General features: G+C 47.3%; 1 protein-coding gene across 4 annotated transcripts in view; it reads right to left on the bottom strand.

Annotated features, from left to right (window-relative positions):
• Positions 1–2,792: 2,792 nt before the first annotated feature.
• The window catches only part of LOC119962222 (C-X-C chemokine receptor type 2-like), a 22,124-nt gene continuing 5,169 nt past the window's right edge, over positions 2,793–19,747 (bottom strand). The window contains exons 1-2 of one of the 4 annotated variants that reach the window (XM_038790203.1): positions 13,225–13,261; positions 2,793–4,498 (exon numbers count right to left, since the gene is read on the bottom strand). In XM_038790203.1, the coding sequence (XP_038646131.1) occupies positions 3,387–4,496 (1,110 nt within the window). In that variant the 5' untranslated portion in view covers positions 4,497–4,498; positions 13,225–13,261 and the 3' untranslated portion in view covers positions 2,793–3,386. Of the gene's footprint in view, positions 4,499–12,082; positions 12,154–13,120; positions 13,172–13,224; positions 13,262–19,747 lie in introns of those variants that run through there. The other 3 variants (XM_038790204.1, XM_038790202.1, XM_038790201.1) reach the window with 3 other exon arrangements.

Here is a 19,747-nt window from a genome sequence, read left to right as displayed (position 1 = left end):
CAGGTTGTTCAGATGAGGGTAGTGCAGTTGATGTAGTTCACGGGGATTTTAGCAAAGCCTTTGACAAGGTCCCACATAGGTGACTCATAAAGAAGGCAAATGCACATGGGATACAGGGTAACTTGATAAGGTGGATTCAAAATTGGCTTAGATTTATTTTTAGATTCAGATTTATTGTCACCTGTATCCAGGTACAGGGAAAAGTACTTTTCTGTGCACAGTCCAGACAGATCATAGAATTTACAGGCAGAAGGAGGCCATTCGGCCCATCGAGTCTGCACCGGCTCTTGGAAAGAGCAACCTACCCAAGGTCAACACCTCCAACCTATCCCCATAACCCCACCCAATACTAAGGGAAATTTATCATGGCCAATCCACCTAACCTGCACATCTTTGGACTGTGGGAGGAAACCGGAGCACCCGGAATAAACCCACGCACACACGGGGAGGATGTGCAGACTCCACACAGACCGTGACACAAGGCGGAATCGAACCTTGGGTCGCTGTTCCAGACATGAAGAAACGTACGGCATACGATAAATACGCAATGTAAATACATGGGCACAGGCATCGGGTGAAGCATACGGAGTGTCGTACTACTCAGTAGAGAAGATGTGTGGAGAGATCAGTTCAGTCCGTAAGAGGGTCATTCAGGAGTCTGGTAACAGCGGGGAAGAAGCTGTTTTTGAATCTGTTTGTGCGTGTTCTCAGACCTTTGTATCTCCTGCACGATGGATGAAGTTGGAAGAGTGCGTAAGCCGGGTGGGAGGGATCCTTGATTATGCTGCCCGCTTTCCCCCGGCAGCGGGAGGTGTAGACAGAGTCCATGGATGAGAGGTGGGTTTGTGTGATGGACTGGGCTGTGTTCTCAACTCTCTGTAGTTCCTTGCGGTCCTGGGCCGAGCAGTTGCCATACCAGGCTGTGATGCAGCCAGATAGGATGCTTTCTATAGTGCATCTGTAAAAATCGGTATGAATCGATGTGGACATGCCAAATTTCTTTAGTTTCCTGAGGAAGTCTAGGTGCTGTTGTGCTTTCATGGTTGTAGCATCGACGTGGGTGGACCAGGACAGATTTTTGGTGATGTGCACCCCTAGGAATTTGAAACTGCTAACCATCTCCACCTCGGCCCCGTTGATGCTGACAGGGGTGTGTACAGTACTTTGCTTCCTGAAGTCAATGACCAGCTCTTTAGTTTTGCTGGCATTGAGGGAGAGATTGTTGTCGCTGCACCACTCCACCAGGTTCTCTATCTCCCTCCAGTATTCTGACTCATTGTTGTTTGAAATCCGACCCACTACGGTCGTATCATCAGCAAACTCGTAGATGGAATTGGAGCCAAATTTTGCCACGCAGTCGTGCGTGTATAAGGAGTGTATATCTGTGAGGAGGGAGTGATACAGACTGAAGGGCTTTGACTAGTTTGACTAAAAGGTTAAAAAACACTCAATTCAGGGGCAGCCCTGTTTAAGCACCCTCCAATAAAACTAATTTTAAAAAAAGACACCTAGATGCAGGATTCATTGTAACAGTGCTGTTGCTGGAGGGTTTCAGTCTGAATAAATCAGAATAACTTGGAATACTGGGCACACAGAGTCACCTGGGGAAAGGTAGAATAAGGACATTTCTATGATTAATGTGAAGAAAGAAATGGCCCACGGTTTCATAGCTGTGTCTAATTCAATAATTCACGTTATCCACAGAATCCCGACAGTGCAGGAGGAGACAAATTGGCCCAGCAAGTCTGCAACGACCCTCCAAAAGGGCATCCTACCCATGCCCACTCCCTGCCCACGCTATCCCGCAACCCTGCACTTGATCGTGGCCAATCCATCTAACCTGTACATCTTTGGACTGTAGGAGGAAACCTGAGCACCCGGAGGAAACCCCACGCACACACGGGGAGAAAGTGCAAACTCCATACAGACAGTCACCTGAGTCCAGGATCGAACCCGGGTCCCTGGCGCTGTGAGTGCTGACCACTGTGCCACCGTGCTGCCCAATTGTGTTTAATTCTAAGGGGCAGAGCAAGGATTTCAAGGCCTTGGAAAGGCAGAAGAAGGGATAATTTAGAATGGCAACAGAGATCTAGAGGCCAAGGAGACTGCGGCTGGTTTTGTTTGAAGAGAGAAGTTTAAAGGGAGATTTAATAGAGATGTTGAGTGTTTGTGATCAGGTAAATAAGGGGAACCTATTTCTAACCCAGGAGGGTCAGTAAACAGAGGAGGCAAGGTTAAATTATCTGACAGCAGAACTAAAGAGGAGAACATCGTTACACAGTTTGTTATGATCTGGCAGACTCTGCCTAAAGGGCCACTGATTCAATCCTACTTATCAAAAATTAACTGAGTAAATACTCAAAAAGGCATGGTAGCACAGTGATTAGCACTGTTGCTTCATAGCGACAGGGACCCGGGTTCGATTTCCGGCTTGGGTCATTGTCTGTGCGGAGTCTGCACGTTCTCCCCACGTCTGCGTGGGTTTCCTCCGGGTGCTCCGGTTTCCTCCCACAACCCAAAGACGTGTGGGTTAGGTGGATTGGTCGTGATAAATTGCCCCTGAGTGTCCAAAAAGGGTAGGTGGGGTTGCTGGGTTACGGGGATAGGGTGGAGATGTGGGCTTAGCTACTGAATTTGATGATCAGCCACGATCATAATGAATGGCGGAGAAGATTTGAAGGGTCGAATGGCCTCCTCCTGTTCCTATTTTCTATGCATATTTCTATGATTCAATTGCCACAAAAGAGGGACCTGGGTGGCACGGTGGTGCAGTGGTTAGCACTGCTGCCTCACGCCGCTGAGGACCTGGGTTCGATCCCAGCCCCGGGTCACTGTCTGTGTGGAGTTTGCACGTTACAAGTGAGGGACCCGTGTTGGGTTCAACCAAAGGGTAAGTCTTCATCAGTGTCCTCTTACGATAAAGGCTAATTTCTCATTGTTTGCTGCACCTGCACATTGGCTCTTAACCTTACATTTAGAAATCTTCTGCACAATTATACCCCCTACCAAAGTGGATTACCTCACACTTTTCCACATTGCATCCCATCCCTTCTTGCCCACTCATTAAGTCTCTTCAAATTCTCTTGAAAGCCACTTTGCACCTTCCTCAAAACACACATTCCTGCCATCCGCAAACCTGGAAATATGACATTTGGTTCCCACATCCAAATCATTGCTAGGTATTGTGAGAGGGTGTGGGGGCCCGCAGACCACAGCCGACCAGCGCGAGGATGTCCCATTTATTCCTAATGCTTCGTTTATTGCCTATTAACCCATCCATAATCCAAGCCAGTATGTTACCTCTGATCCCCCCCAAAAAAATCTACCGAACATCCTGTGGGGGAACTTTATCACAAGCCTCCTGATGGTCCACAGCCCTTAATTAATTATTTGCCACCTTGCTGAGGGATTGAAGTGAGTCCAGATTCAGGGCAGGGGTAGACAGATATCCCAAACTTGGACTCTTCCCTTAGTTCAGCAATTCCAATTGCAGCCAAGAGGTTGATGACATTCTTCCTGAATTTCGCCCAGATGAATGCGTACAGGATTGGATTGATGCAGCTGTGCAGGAATCCCAAGGTTTGGGTTGCGGTCAGAGCTCTGTCGATATGATGTCGCCTGTCACAAGTCTCTCGGATGAACTTTCTCCTCATCAGCGTGTCGATGAACACGGTGATATTGTGCGGGAGCCAACAGAAGAGGAAGGCCAGCACCACCGCGATGATGACTTTCATGGCTTTCTGTTTCTGGAACCCCCTCGTTTGACACAGTTTCCAGAGCATCACACTGTAGCAGAAGATCATCACAGCCAGTGGAACGAGGAACATAATTAACTTCCACCAAAACCTAGTGAAAACTCTCCATGGTTCATCTGATTCAGCACTGAATATTTCAAAACAGATTGTTGTGCTTAAACCTGCTGGAGTATATGTGCCCTTGTACAGAATTGGTAAAGACAGAAGAATGGCCAACACCCAGACAGCAACGCAGGCCAGCTTGGTTAAACATTGTTTCTTCCAGCATGTCTGTGTGGAATAGATGATAGACAGATAGCGGTCGACACTGATACAAGCCAGTAACAGAATCCCACTGTAAAAGTTAACTTCCTGCAACAGGCTGATGATCTTACACATGGCATCACCAAACACCCAGCCAGATACGGCATCCACTGCCCAAAAGGGCAAGGTCACGGCAAATAGGAGATCTGCTACTGCCAGATGAAGCAGGTAGATGTCTGTGGATGATAACTTGTGTCGATTGTAAAGTAAAACAACCATTACAACCATGTTCCCAGTCACAGCGAGGAAACAGACCAGGCTATAGACAGCGGCCAGTGCCGTGTTAATCCAGTTGTCATGAATTTCAAGGGTACAGGGGCTAACGCCAAAGTCAAAGGAAAGGTAATCTTCACTGCTGTTGAAGATGTCAAAATAAGTATCATTTTCATTGGTGAAAAAATCAGCTCCACTGAAGGAGAAACTTCTCGCGATGTCCATTTCTGAAAGAAACAAAATATTGATCAGGAATTGAGAATAAAAGCCAAGTTATAATGTTGTATTTTATATTTTCCCCGCGTCTTGACTGTGATAGAGAACTACAAACATGATTCATTAGGTAAGCAAAACTGAACTTATTTCCGAATTAGAACTGACTGCTAGCAGTAAATGGCTGAGACTTTAAGTCGGAAGGCAGTCAAATACAAACTGCTGAGTCCGTCCCAAGTCTGCGATATTACAGAAAAGAAGGCGATTCTTGTACATTATAGGATCAAGATAACATGAATACAACTTGGTCAGGAATTTAATTGAAAGTAAAACGTAAGTAATAATCGTTACAATGGCGTCACCTTGCTGACCTTTAGGGGAGTGGAGTCTTATATCATTATCTTGTCTTTGTTTTAAGAACTGGACAAACTTGTTTACATACAGGAAGAGACAGTTGTTCAGCTTGTTATGTATTGAGACTACTTTTAGTCTCATGATGAAAACACCTTATCTTAGAATTTCAGAGTCACTCGGTTCTTAGGTCAAGTCGACCTCGGCTGTGTATATCTGTGTATTTTCAATCTGTGCCTTAGGTTATGTGAAAATCCATTTAAATTCAATTGTACTAAGAAGACTTGACTAGTTTTCCCATCATGCCATTATTTGCTTCACACAATACCACACTCCCCCCTTTTGTCATATCATGACAACCAGCTAAATAGGTATATCCATGATTCGTTTGAAAATGCATTTGCACAAGCAGGCAAGCAATCCTATCCCTAGTAGCATTAGTAGCAGTAGAATAAAGGCCTTAAAGATCCAGTCAAATAATCCATGACCCAACCACCCTAGCCAAGGGTTATAGTCGTGAAATTCACTGCCAATTTCTTGAATTTGAGCAGCCTGTTTCTTAATATGGTCGGCCAGGTTAGTAATATTTTGAGAGCCATCTGGAATGTAAGTACAGCACTCTTGGCCTATGATAGCGCACGTTCCTCCCTGCGAGGCTAACAGATAATCCAAAGCTAGTCGATTTTGTAATGCCACGGTCCGGACAGCCACTAGCTCAGCTGAGACCTCGGCCAGTTCCTGTCCGGTGTCCCTGGCTTCTGTTGCAGTTACGTTTGCCAGATGTTCCAATGCTGAGGCCATGTAGATCAGTTTGTTCATGCCTTGCCCGTTCCGTACAAGGGAAAGGCCATCATAAGGAATTGTTCCATTTTAGAATTTGTTCTTTTTGCTCGCGAGGGGGAGTGCTTAAGGGTGGGTAGGTGACGGATTTGGGGTACGACATATCCCAAAAAGCAGGACCCTGTCCAATCAATGGGGAGCCACGGATATGCTTTAGTGCCGCATATGAAATAGGTTCCATTGTAGGCTGTAAAATCATCAGCTGATGTCATCCAGGGGATTATATTGGTAGATTGCACCTACTTTGCCCCATGAACTTTCCTTTCCCTGATTTATTAAAACATATGGAACCTTGAACATTATATGAGTGGACAGTGAGGGAGGGTGGAGTCAGGGCATGATTATAGGTAGGTTGATACGAAGCTGAAAATTTAGTCATGTCATAGCCAACAGATCTCCATATTTTCATATTCTCCCTATCTCCCCTGATGCCTGTTTGATTTTGTCGTAAAATCCATTCAACTGTTTCTGTGGTATGAAGGGGGAGGGATTGGAGAGGTATTCCTTCCCTTGAATGGACAGGGATGTGGGTGCAAACCCAACACTTGCTAATATTCAATTTTTTGACGTAAAGATATGACATATGTAAATAGGTATTGGAAGGCAGGTCTCGTTTAGTTCGTTTTTTTACTACCGAGTGGCCATTAAGGCTAAATAGTCCAGAAAGTCCAAAAATTATACTGAAGATCTTCATCCTGAGTTCTCGTCTGGGTTGGAGACTATCTTCTTGCAATCGGATAGATATATCCAACTTGAACGTCCTTCAAGTTTGACTGAAGTTGGCGTCGTCAGTAGTACGAGGAAGGGTCCGCTCCAGCGTTGTCCTAGTTTCTTTCTGTCCCAGTTTTTTACCAACACGTGGTCTCCGGGTTTGACCACTGGATATCGAGGGACGGCTGTCCCTGTCGTTACTGAGAGATGTGCCTGTTTTACCTGTGAGTGGAGAAACTTCAAAGAAAGTGTTAATTGCATCAAATAGTTCTGCATTTGTTCCCCCATCACATGGAGGTCTACTCCCTCTAGGGGCTTTGCATGGGCATCCCAGGGAGTCCTCATTGGCCGACCATAGACTATCTCTGCAGCTGACAGTCCGGTCCGCAAATGGGGAGTCACTCGCATGTGAAACAGTGCCAAGGGTAATACTTTTAGCCAATTTAACCCAGTTTCTTCAGTTAATTTAGATAATTTTTCTTTTAAAGTCCCGTTGGCTCTTTCCAGAATTCCTGCTGCCTGCGGGTGATACGCGCAGTGCAGTTGCTGTTTAATTACAAGGGCTTCGCACAATTCAGTATTGATCTGAGCTACAAAATGTGATCCATTGTCTGAGCTCACCATTTTGGGTACCCCAAAACGAGGAATGACTTCCGTTAACAACAACTTCACTACTGTATGTGCCGTACAATTAGTGGTGGGGAAGGCTTCAATCCATTTACTAAACACATCAATTATTACTAAACAATATTTATAACACTGAGCTTTTGGCAATTCAATAAAATCAAGCTGTATACAAGCAAAAGGATCATCTGGCAAGGGGGTGGTTCCCGGAGGGCATTTAATCTTATTATGTTTCATGCAAATGATGCATCGATCCAGCCGCGTTTGCGCTGCTGTATTCAAATCTGGGTGCCACCAAGTTTTTAGGAGTAGATGTACCACTCCCTCCTTGCCAAGATGGGTACAAGAATGCAAATAATCAACAAGTAACGGCAATAAAGAATTCGGAATACAAACTTGACCAACTGGAGTCAGCCAGAGGTCTCGTGTCAAGGAGTGCGAACACCCCATTGACTTCCATAGTGTTCGCTCAGAATCAGAGGCGTCCCTCTGTAAATTTCGAACTTCAGCTATCTCTGGCATGCCCTTCGTCCTTAATGCAGGTACCTGCTTTAGAGCCTGATTAGCCCCACTGGGAACAATTAAAGAGGGCGATGAAGCTGCAGTTTTAGCAGCTGAATCAACACGGGCATTTCCTAATTGAACAGGAGTGTCACCCTTCGTGTGCGCAACACATTTAATAACTGCCAATTGACGGGAAAGCTGAATAGCATCGAAGAGATTTTTAACCCAAAGAGCATTTTGAATGGGAGTTCCCACAGAGGTGAGAAAACCTCGCTGTTGCCAGAGGCGGCCGAAATCATGGGGTCACGCCAAAGGCATACCTAGAATCAGTGTAAACATTAGTACTTTTATCTGTGGCTAAAATACATGCTGGAGTAAGGGCAAATAGCTCGGCTTTTTGTGCAAAGACAGGGGTCTGGAAGGCTGCTGCTTCCTGCACGTCAGTGTCGGTTACCACGGCATATCCCAACTGTGGGATGCCAAATGGGGAAATGGAAGAACTGCCATCAACATAAAAAATCAAATCTGGATTATCAATAGGCCTGTCTGTTAGATCCGGGCGAGGTGCGGTAAGGAAGTGATTCCGAAGCAAACAATCGTGTGGTGGGTCTTCAAGGTTATCGGGGGGCTGTTCAAGGAACACAGCAGGATTTAAGGTTGAACAATAATGAAAAGAGAGGTAGGGGTTTTGCAATAGTGAAACCTCATAGCGGCTCAATCATGCTTGAGTCAGATGCTGGGTTTGCTGAGACGTTAGGAGAGCCACGATAGAGTGTGAAGTATGCACTTGTACTGGTTGGTGAAGGGTTAGATTAGAGGCTGCCTGGACTAACAAATGGACAGCCGTAAGAATGTGGGTGCAGGGAGGTAGACCACAAGCTACAGGATCTAATTTGGTAGAATAGTAGGCGGCTGGGCGACGCCGGTCACCGTGTTCTTGTGTAAGTGGCGCATTTATCAAGAACAGTAACGTACAGCTGAAAGGGTCTGTCATACATAGGTCGTCCTAGTGCTGGGGCGGTAGCCAGGGCGTTTTTCAGAGTAATAAAAGATAGCTTTGCTGAATCAGGTAGTTCAAACTTAAGAGGAGCATTTTGAGAGGAGTACGGAGTTAATTCTTTAGTATATACAGTAACATTCAGAATCCATTGTCTGCAAAAGTTCACTAAATCTAAAAAGGCTTGCGCCTGCTTGGGCGATGTAGGAAGTGGGGTCTGCAGTCTAGGAGTAATGCGTTCCTGAGTAAGGGAGCGATCAGTATCACTTATTAGGACATCCAAAAATTTGACTTGTCGTTGGCCTTTATGAACTTTAGCGGGCGGGACCACATATCCCCATGAATGGAGACGGCTGAGCAGGTAAATAGTGTCACGCTAGTTAGCGATGAAATCAGGGCTGGCAAGGAGTAAGTCATCAACATATTGAATGATGGTGGAGCCACCAGGAGGTGCTAATGTCGCTAACTGGGAGTGACCAAACGCCATTCGGATGGTCTTCCTATCTTCGGAACTGGAAGAATCGGGGTGTTACAGGGCGATTGGCACGGTATCAAAATCCCCTGTTGAAGGAAAGATTGAATCATGACCGAGACTCCTTCTTCAGCCTCGGGGGGCAAAGGGTACTGTGAAATAGAGGGCAAGGGCATATCAGGTTTGATTCTAATAACAACGGGAGGGACATTAGTGAGACCAACTTCGTGTTTGGAGGCTGCCCATAAGTCTGTGGGTAGTTCAGAAGTCATAAATTGGGTTGAATGATGATGGTGCAGTGTGCCAATGTGGACAAATGGGCGTTTAAAATATTCTAAAGTGCCTGCGGGTAGGGTTTGACTTCCATTAAGGAAAGGATCAGCTTGTCCTCTTAGTGCAGCTGCCAGAAATCCCAAGGACTTGACACTGTAGCCTTCGTTGACAGAAAGGGTCACGTGGGGTGACACAAGTCTCGACTGACGCCATAGGCTGTGGGGTAAATCGACAAGAAAGGCAGACCCTTCTTTTGTCTTGGTAAATGCTCTCCAAATCGGGCGAGGTTACTGTATGATCGTAGCAAAGAGTGACATGTGGATTGGGAATATCTAAGGGAGGTGAAAAGTGTGAGGGATCAAAATCAATCGACCACCACTGTGGAGTAGTGAATAGGGGAAAGTTTCGAAGCTGGGCCTGCGGGATAGGTGATATAGTAATGCCGTTATCAAGGCTTGGGTCACTATATTCTCTCATCTGGACTCTATTGGGTGTTTTAAACAGTGGTACTCAGGGTTAACGTTAGCTGCCAGCATAGAACACAGAGCAATCAGGCGCAGGCACAGAAGTTATTAAATTCTGCAGCTGGTGACCTCGTATTTGAGACAGTTCTATAAACATACCATTATCAATGCATGTATTACCGCTCCGAATTTGCAGTGTCTGTCTGCCTAATATGGTCAGGTGTCGCTAGTTGAGGTACAGCCTTACTGCGAGAAGGCTCTGCGTGGGACATATTTCAGTCAATTTTCAATATTTGCTATTTAACCAGTTTTTTGGAAAGAGACATTACTGGATGTTTATTATTTCTTTTTATTTCAAATGAACTGAACCACCGCCGAGTCTATCTGGACAGCCTGAAACGATCTGAAGTTATTTTAGACAAGAATCCATTGTTAAGTTCCTAACCGTAATCTTGTTTTGACTTTGCTCCCCTTTTTTTTCATTTTGGGAGATTTGTTATCCTCAGATATTCCTGAACAAAAACTAATGGAGTGTTTTAGCCCCTTTCTGATCAAGGTGGATAGCCTAACTTGGTTCTTTTCCATATGCGCATTCCGTTTTCAAGACCTGTCAATTCTATACTCAATTTTAATTCTTTATCCTGCCAGCTGGCTAACAAGGAGGCATCCTTCAATTTTGGACAATATTCCCTCCATAGAGCAACTAACTTTTTAGCAGTTGACCCCCTATTATTTTCCTAAATCACTTGTTGAGCTTCTATTACTGTTGATAGGTCTTTAGTTGTTCACACAGCGTTTGCAGTACGCTGCCATTTTAAAAAAGTTGTATCTAAAGTTTTACCCGTTGCACACTTTGTCTGATGCCAGATGGTCCTTCCAATTACAATTTTAACAATTGATTAAGGAAATTACGTGTGTGATGTTTTATGTCAGGGTCCGCACGATTTTTGCCCTGTTTATGTGTTGTTAAGCAGAGTTATCCGCATCTGCAGGAGATTATAATTTAAATCACGGAGTAATCGCGCTCCGTACAAACCAATTAACAGCTCGAAGGTGACACCGTAAAGATTCTGTGCCACCCGCCTTACAAAGTTAACGGGAACCTTTTATCGCAAAGGTTTCAGGTAATAACAAAGACCATGTTGGCATCGATATCTTTTTACCTCTTTCAAATCATCACAGCTTGAAACATAATTTTTAAAGTCAAAGTCAGAAAAATGAAATATGAATTCTTTCCCTCTCTCTCTTATCTATCTCTCTCCCTCTCTACATAACTCTGTCTGTCTTTGGAACTCTTGTTGCTCTTTCTCTTTATCTGCCTACCTCTCCATCTCTGCCTCTCCCGGGCTCGCTCTCTTTCGCTCTCTCTAACAGTTCCTGTCTCTTGTCGCTGGCTCTCTCTCCTTCAATCTCTTTCTCTGTCTCTCTTTCTCTCTCTTGGATTCAGCCTTTGTCCTTGGGGACAAATTTTGAACAAAAATTTTCATTCTCTTTCGAAAACTTTATCTGTGTTATTCCATTTAAGTCAATTTGCACTGATTAATTTTAGAGGCATTAACTATTCTTTGAGATGTATTTCTTCGTTTGTCAATTCAGAAAAGACCAACTGTCTGCTGAAATGGTTAATGTTTCCTGCAGAATCTAAGGGGCGGAGAACTTGGCGTGATGCCATTTACGTCTTTTCACGCAATCTAAAAACTTATTCATATTTCAATTACTCTTATTTGTAAAGTTACTTTCTTTTAAACTGATATAGTGTGAACTGAACAACTTTGGGAACATTTGCAAGAGAAATTATGAATGTTTTGCCATTAGCTTAAAAACAATTCGAGTATAGAACATAGAACAGTACAGCACAGAACAGGCCCTTGATGTTGTGCCGAGCAATGATCACCCCACTTAACCCGTATACCCGTAACCCAACAATCCCCCCATTAACCTTACACTACGGGCAATTTTTTTAACATGGCCAATCCACCTAACCCGCACGTCTTTGGACTGTGGGAGGAAACCGGAGCACCCGGAGGAAACCCACGCACACACGGGGAGGACGTGCAGACTCCACACAGACAGTGACCCAGCCGGGAATCGAACCTGGGACCCTGGAGCTGTGAAGCATTGATGCTAACCACCATGCTACCGTGAGGCCTAATGCATTTTGTTGTCCTTTAGAAGAACCACTTGTTATCATAATAAGGCCAGTACAACATTCCAAGCAGTAGTTAGTTAACATCATCTGATCATCTAAATTTCATTCAAAAGCAATGTTAAACTTTAGTCATTATTGCCAGCATGCTTCTAAATTGGTAACTCATTAACTTCACTTCTATAATTCCCTCATTGTGGATCTTTTAATCAATACCTTTTAGTCAATTATCATGTCTTCCGTAGAGAAGTGTTGTTCGATATTTACGGCTTGCGTCTGTGACCGAGTGCGTGTCGCTAAGGGGGATACGTTAGCAGGAGTTTCATTGGTAATGGGATCAGAAGTGGGAGTCAGGACTTGGGAAAGTGGAATTGTAAGACCGGGGAGCGCAAAATGAGGGTGGGGTCCAGGGTTCAAATCCTCCTCCTCTTCCGTATCGTTTGAATAGGGGAACATCGGCATGCCAGAGCAACTGGGAGGATCCTCCTTTCCTGTAATCTTATTGGCCAGTCCTACTTTTCTGCTAACAGGAGGTTTGTTATTGCCAGATTGCTCTTTATCATTTTGACTGTTTTCCATACCAAAGCTCACATTACAATTTTAAAGTCTTCCAATCTTTCGCTTTACCGTTCACACACTCATTAATATCTCTTTTGCGGGCGTTATCTCTCCAACTCATTGTGATGGTTCGTTGCGTTAAGTGGACTGTTTTTTTTCCACTGTAAAATTAAACAATTTGAAACCGGCATTTTTTTTCCAGATTGCTTTTTTTTCTGCATCAATGCTATTGTCAAAGTTCCAAGATCCCTGTGTAACCTAGTGGCCAGATATCGTTACCTAATTTATTGTTTAAAGCAGCGCTGCAGCCAATCTTCGAATATTACGTTCTTGAGAAGGGGTTTCTAAACACATGAAAAATAGAGGGGAATTGCCGCTAGGTTTATCTAAAGTTTGTCCCATAATGTCAGTAAAATGTGCCCCAGGCAAAAAAACGCTCAAACAAAATTTCTGGTACCAAATCAAATTGGAGGGTCCTTGACCCCAAAAAATTGCTGACAGGGTCCCTGACCCCAAAAAATTACTGAGAGGGTCCCTGACCCCAAAAAAATACTGGGAGGGTCCCTGACCCCAAAACTTAATCAAAGGGCCCCTGACCCAAATTTATTGACAGCCTGTATAAATCTGATGTGGATGAAAAATGAGATCAACAAGGTCCCTGACCTGCGGCTAATTACACAAAAAAAATGTACTCACAGCCAAATTTAGATTCGAGAACCATCACCTGTTTAGTTACTTCCGTCAGGGATGAGGGGTCGCAGCACAGATCCGAGAGAGAGAGAGACCAAGGTCAATCTTACCTTGTGCCGGCGTCTGTCTCTTTACTCCGGTCGTGGCCTTGATCACTTTTTCTCAGTCCCTCATGGAAGCTCACTTCAGGATATTGGATTTTTACTCGCAGCGCCAAATGTTGTATTTTATATTTTCCCCGCGTCTTGACTGTAATAGAGAAATACAAACATGATTCATTAGGTAAGCAAAACTGAACTTTATTTCCGAATTAGAACTGACTGCTAGCAGTAAATGGCTGAGACTTGGAGTCGGAAGGCAGTCAATTACAAACTGCTGAGTCCGTCCCAAGTCTGCGATATTACAGAAAAGAAGGCGATTCTTATACATTATAGGATCAAGATAACATGAATACAACTTGGTCAGGAATTTAATTGAAAGTAAAACATAAGTAATAATCGTTACAATGGCGTCACCTTGCTGACCTTTAGGGGACTGGAGTCTCATATCATTATCTTGTCTTTGTTTTAAGAACTGGACAAACTTGTTTACATACAGGAAGAGACAGTTGTTCAGCTTGTTATGTATTGAGACTGCTTTTAGTCTCATGATGAAAACACCTTATCTTAGAATTTCAGAGTCACACGGTTCTTAGGTCAAGTCGACCTCGGCTGTGTATATCTGTGTATTTTGAATCTGTGCCTTAGGTTATGTGAAAATCCGTTTAAATTCAATTGTACTAAGAAGACTTGACTAGTTTTCCCATCATGCCATTATTTGCTTCACACAATACCACAATATCATGTGGGCATCACTGGTTAGGCCAGCATTTATTGCCCATCCCTAGTTACCCTTCAGAAGGTGGTGGTGAGCTGCCTTCTTGAACCGCTGCAGTCCCTGAGGTGTAGGTACGCCCACTGTGCTGTTAGGGAGGGAGTTCCAGGATGTTGCCCCAGCGACAGTGAAGGAACGGCCGATATATTTCCCAGCCTGGGTGGTGAGTGACTGAATAATAATTGATTGTCACAGGGAGGCTTTCATTAACACTGCAATGGACTAACTGAAAAGCCCCTTGTTGACACATTCCGGCGCCTGTTCGGGTCACACAGAGGAAGAATTCAGAATGTCCAAATTACCTAACTGGACTTGTGGGAGGAACTTGAAACACCCGGAGGAAACCCACGCTGACACGGGGAGAACGTGCAGACACCGCACAGACAGTGACCCAAGCCGGGAATCGAACCTGGGACCCTGGAGTTGTGAAGCAATAATGCTTGGAGGGGAACCTCCAGGTGGTGGGGTTCCCAGGTATCTGCTGCTCTTGTCCTTCTAGATGGTAGTGGTCGTGGGTTTGGAAGGTGCTGTCTATGGAACCTTGGTGAGTTACTGCAGTGCATCTTGTAGATGGTACACACGGCTGCCGCCATTCGTCGGTGGTGGAGGGTTTGAATGTTTGTGGAAGGGGGAGCAATCAAGCGGGACTGCTTTGTCCTGGATGGTGTCGAGCTTCTTGAGTGTTGTTGGAGCTGCGCTCATCCAGGCAAGTGGAGAGTATCCCATCACACTCCTGACTTGTGCCTTGTAGATGGTGGACAGGCTTTGGGGAATCAGGAGGTGAGTTATTCGCCACAGGATTCCTAGACTCTGACCTGGTAGCCACAGTATTTGTATGGTGGGATGTTAGATCATTCAACAATGGCAATGCCATTGAATGTCATGGTGTGGGGTTAGATCCTCTCTTGCAGGAGATGGTCATTGCCTGGCACTTGTAACTTGCCACTTGTCAGCCCAAGCCTGGATATTGTCCAGGTCTTGCTGCATTTGGACAGGGACTGCTTCAATGTCTGAGTAGTCGCGAATGGTTCTGAACATTGTGCAGTCATCCACAAACATCCCCATTTCTGACCTTATGATGGGAGGGAGGTCATTGATGAAGCAGCTGAAGATGGTTGGGGACTAGGACACGACCCTGAGGAACTCCTGCAGTGATGTCCTGTAGCTGAGATGATTGACCTCCAACCACAACAACCATCTCCCTTTGTGCCGGGTATGACTCCAAGCAGCGGAGAGTTTTCCCCTGATTCCCATTGACTCCAGTTTAGCTCGGGCTCCTTGATGCCACACTCGGTCAAATGCTGCCTAGATGTCAGGGCAGTCACTCTCACCTCACCTGCATTATAAACAGGTGATACCTTGGCTGAGGGATGCATGGATGGCTGAGATGTTGTCTTCGTTGAGGAGGATGCTGAAGGGAATGGAGTTGACGAGGACCAGGATGTTGCGAGTCACATCCACAGCTCATAGCAGCGATACAACTTTGCAAATGCCAATCAGATAGCGACATTATTCTCGGTAGAATATAGAACAAAGAACAGTACAGCGCAGTACAGGCCCTTCAGCCCACGATGTTGTGCCGACCATTCATCCTAATCTAAGATCAACCTAACCTACACCCCTTCAATTTACTGCTGTCCATGTGCCTGCCTAAGAGTCGCTTAAATGTCCCTAATGACTCTGACTCCACCCCCTCTGCTGGCAGTGCATTCCACACACCCACCACTCTCTGTGTAAAGAACCTCCCTCTGACATCTCCCCAATACCTTCCTCCAATCATCTTAAAATTATGTCCCCTCGTGACAGCCATTTCCACCCTGGGGAAAAGTCTCTGGCTATCCACTCTATCCATGCCTCTCATCACCTTCTACACCTCTATCATGTCACCTCTCTGCCGTCTTTGCTCCAGGGAGAAAAGCCCTAGCTCCCTCAACCTTTCTTCATAAAACATTCCCTCCAGTCCAGGCAGTGTTATATTTTAAATAATGACTTATCTAAAATATATAACATATTACTCTTGAATCCACCAGGATGATAAAATGACCAATAGTTTTCTTGTTGAAAGATGAACTATTTAATGAGTAATAAAATAATAAACTGTGAGTCCTTTTACTCAATACAAAACTAACAATAAAGAGTGAAAGTATAATACAGATAACTACACACAATCATAACAAACTAGTTCTAACTTCTCTCACTCCAGCTATTCTACGTCTTGCTTGTTCACTGTTCTGAATCACATCATCATGATGCTCATCTGATTTAGTAAAGGTGGGAAACCAGTTCTTACAGTATCTGACTGTGAGATATCTAGTGTTGAAATGACTACATTTACATGCATTGATCATGTATATTGATATCTGAATATCACTACAGGCAGCATCCTGGTAAATCTCCATTGCATCCTCTCCAAAGCATCCACATCCTTCCTATAATGAGGCGACCAGAACTGTGCACAAGCTGCCAACAATATTTCATGTTTGGTTTTCAACGATTTGCTGAAATGCAGTGTTGGTTGCTTGAGGAACTTTGGCGCAGAGTTGATGTTGTTTGCCTGATGGTCGGGTTCGGGTAATCTCATCGGGCCTGCAGAGGAGCTTGGAGTGGGAGGGTAAAGGGCAGCACGGCAGCACAGTGGTTGGCACTGTTGCTTCACAGCGCCAGGGTCCCGGGTTCGATTCCCAGCTTGGCTCACTGTCTGTGCGGAGTCTGCACGTTCTCCCCGTGTCTGCGTGGGTTTTCTCCGGGTGCTCCGGTTTCCTCCCACAAGTCCCGAAAGACGTGCTGTTAGGTGAATCGGACATTCTGAATTCTCCCTCTGTGTACCCGAACAGGCGCTGGAATGTGGCGACTAGGGGATTTTCACAGTAACTTCACTGCAGTGTTAATGTCAGCCTACTTGTGACAATAAATATTATTATTATGAAAGGTTAAGAGTCCATGGTGCTCAGGGTAAGACCCTGGCATGGATAGAGGATTGGCTGACTGGCAGAAGGCAGAGAGTGGGGATAAAGGGGTCTTTTTCAGGATGGCTGCCGGTGACTAGTGGTGTGCCTCAGGGGTCTGTGCTGGGACCACGGCTATTTTTTTAAATGTCATTTATTAGGTTTTTTTGCACATGGTACATTTACAGGTGTACACAAGGAGAAGCAAAAAAGAGCAGGATCATAAGAACAAAAAACACCATATAGATTAAAAAACCAGATAAATAAAAAGCCAAGGAGTGGGAAAGTAAAATCTGGGGAAATATATACATAGAAGCACTGGAGAGACCATTACTTTACACATGTCTTTTGGGTGGGGGGGTGTGGATTAATAAAGAGACTACTACAACACCGGCAATACACAACAGAACTGGATGGAGGGGAAGACTGAGCATGCTTCTCCGTCGGTCTTTGCTGTTGTTGTGTGTTTGCCTCTGCTTCGGCCGTCTGTTGTTCCTTCCTCCTGTACTTTCTTACTCTCTGTTGCCCTGTTCTGTTCATTATGGTCGTTTCCCGTGCTTTCCTCCCAGATGGTGTTCCCTCGTCTTCCCCCCCCCCCCCCCCCCCCCCCTCTGGCTCCCCTCTATTGTTCTATGCCCCTCCCCCATCCTTCCTTTTTCCCTCCTCCTCTTCCCTGCCCCCATTTCCCCCCTCAGCTCCTCTTTCTTTTCTGTTGTGTTTGGCTACCTCGGTCCTCGGGAAAGGTGATGTAGCGATCGGCGATGGCATAGAGGGCGTCGGTCACATCCCGGATTCACCTGAGGACCGATGACTGGGAGATCCTGGAGAGGTCCCTGCTCGGAGACTGGAAGGAGCCAGTCGCATAAAAGTTAAGAGCGACCGTCACCTTGATGGCAACCGGGATCGCGTGTCCTTCCCCCCGTTCCACGTGGGGCGAGGTGCGCCATGAGGTGACAGATATGTATCACCGTCCGCCTACTCAGCCGGAGTCTCCTCCTGCAGGTGATGTCCGTCATTGTTAGGAAAGAGACCTGGGCACGGTACACCCTCGGCCTTGGTCGTCGCCTCTGGTGCCGTGGCTGCACCCTCCCTCTCTCCTCCCCCTCCTCCTCCTCCTCCTCCCCTCCTCCTCCCCCTCCTCCTCCTCCCTCTCCTCCTCCTCCTCCTCCTCCTCCTCCCCCCCCCCCCATGCTGCTCGACGACTGGCAACTCCTCGGCCCTTCCCTCTGCTGCTGCAGCTGTCCCTGCATCCACTGCGGGTTGTGGCTGTGGACGCTGCTGCATCTCCAAATGCAGTGCAGCGGCCCCAACCACTGCGCAGAACATAGCCGTTCTGCTCCCATGCATCGTGCTAACCTACAGAAGGGTGGTGGGGGGCAGAGAAACGGGACATGTTAGACGGAGGTTAGTCGACAACTCGGCAGCCGCCTGCCACGGGATACCTGTGTGTCCCGGTGGCCTGGTCGCGCTGCTGACACGCGGGCAGCCTCACCCCTGGTCACTTTCTGCATCCAACGGCCAGTTAACTACGTCCTCCTCACGGGTGCGTCAGTGGCCTGTGGCTGTAAGCCACAGGGGAACCAGCGGCCGTGTCCTCGTGACCAGCACACCATGGCATGGTGGCTGACATTGTGTAACCGGGGATGGACGAATCACTCTCTCCCTCCCTCTCTCTCCCCCCTCCCTCTCCCCTCCCTCTCCCCCCTCCCTCCCCCAACCCCTCCCTCTCCCACCTCCCTCCCTCCCTCCCTCTCTCTCCCCCTCTCCCCTTCCTCCCCCCACCCCCCTCCCTCTCCCACCTCCCTCCCTACCACTCTCTCTCTCTCCCCTCCCCTCCCTCCCTCTCCCCCTCCCTCCCTCCCTCTCCCCCTCCCTCCCTCTCTCTCCCCCTCCCTCTCTCTCCCCCTCCCTCCCCCTCCCTCCCTCTCCCCCTCCCTCCCTCTCTCACCCCTCCCTCTCTCTCCCCCTCCCTCTCTCCCCCCTCTCCCTCCCTCTCCCCCTCCCTCCCTCTCTCTCCCCCTCCCTCCCTCTCTCCCTCCCTCCCTCTCCCCCTCCCTCCCTCCCTCTCCCCCCTCCCTCCCTCTCCCCCTCCCTCCCTCCCTCTCCCGCTCCCTCCCTCTCCCCTCTCCCTCCCCCTCTCCCTCCCTCTCATCCCTCCCTCCCTCTCCCCCTCCCTCCCTCTCCCTCTCCCTCCCTCTCGTCCCTCCCTCCCTATCCCCCTCCCTCCCTCTCTCTCCCCTCTCCCTCCCCCTCTCTTCCTCTCTCTCCCCTCCCTCTCTCTGCCCCCTCCCTCCCCCTCCCTCACCCCCTCCCTCCCTCTCCCCCTCCCTCCCTCTCTCTCCCCCTCCCTCCCCCTCCCTCTCCCGCTCCCCCCCTCTCCCCCTCCCTCCCTCTCTCTCCCCCCTCCCTCCCCCTCCCTCTCCCCCTCCCTCCCTCCCTCCCCCTCCCTCCCTCTCTCCCCCTCCCTCCCTCCCTCTCTCTCTCTCTCCCCCCCCCCACCCCCCCACTGTTCGCTGCCTTCTCGGGGTTGCCTTCCCCGGTTTGCCCAGACTCCGGCGGTCCGCTCACCTCCTCGCCCCTCTCAGGTGTGATCGCCGGCGTCATAACCTGGCGTCACGACGTCGGGACTTCGGCCCATCCGGGCCGGAGAATAGCGGGGGGGCCGGATAGTCGGCATTTTGGCCGTGTCGGGGGGTTTGCCGAGTTTTTCAGCGGGAAAGCCGATGTGAAAAATCTGCCGTTTGGGAGAATAGCGGGAGCTCGTCGGACAGGCGTCGCGTGAAAATCCGGCGTGGCCCGCTATTCTCCAAACCAG

The sequence above is a fragment of the Scyliorhinus canicula genome, chromosome 2 (genome assembly GCF_902713615.1).
Source record: "Scyliorhinus canicula chromosome 2, sScyCan1.1, whole genome shotgun sequence".
Lineage (NCBI taxonomy): Eukaryota > Metazoa > Chordata > Chondrichthyes > Carcharhiniformes > Scyliorhinidae > Scyliorhinus > Scyliorhinus canicula.
This window is presented reverse-complemented; position numbering and strand designations above follow the sequence as displayed.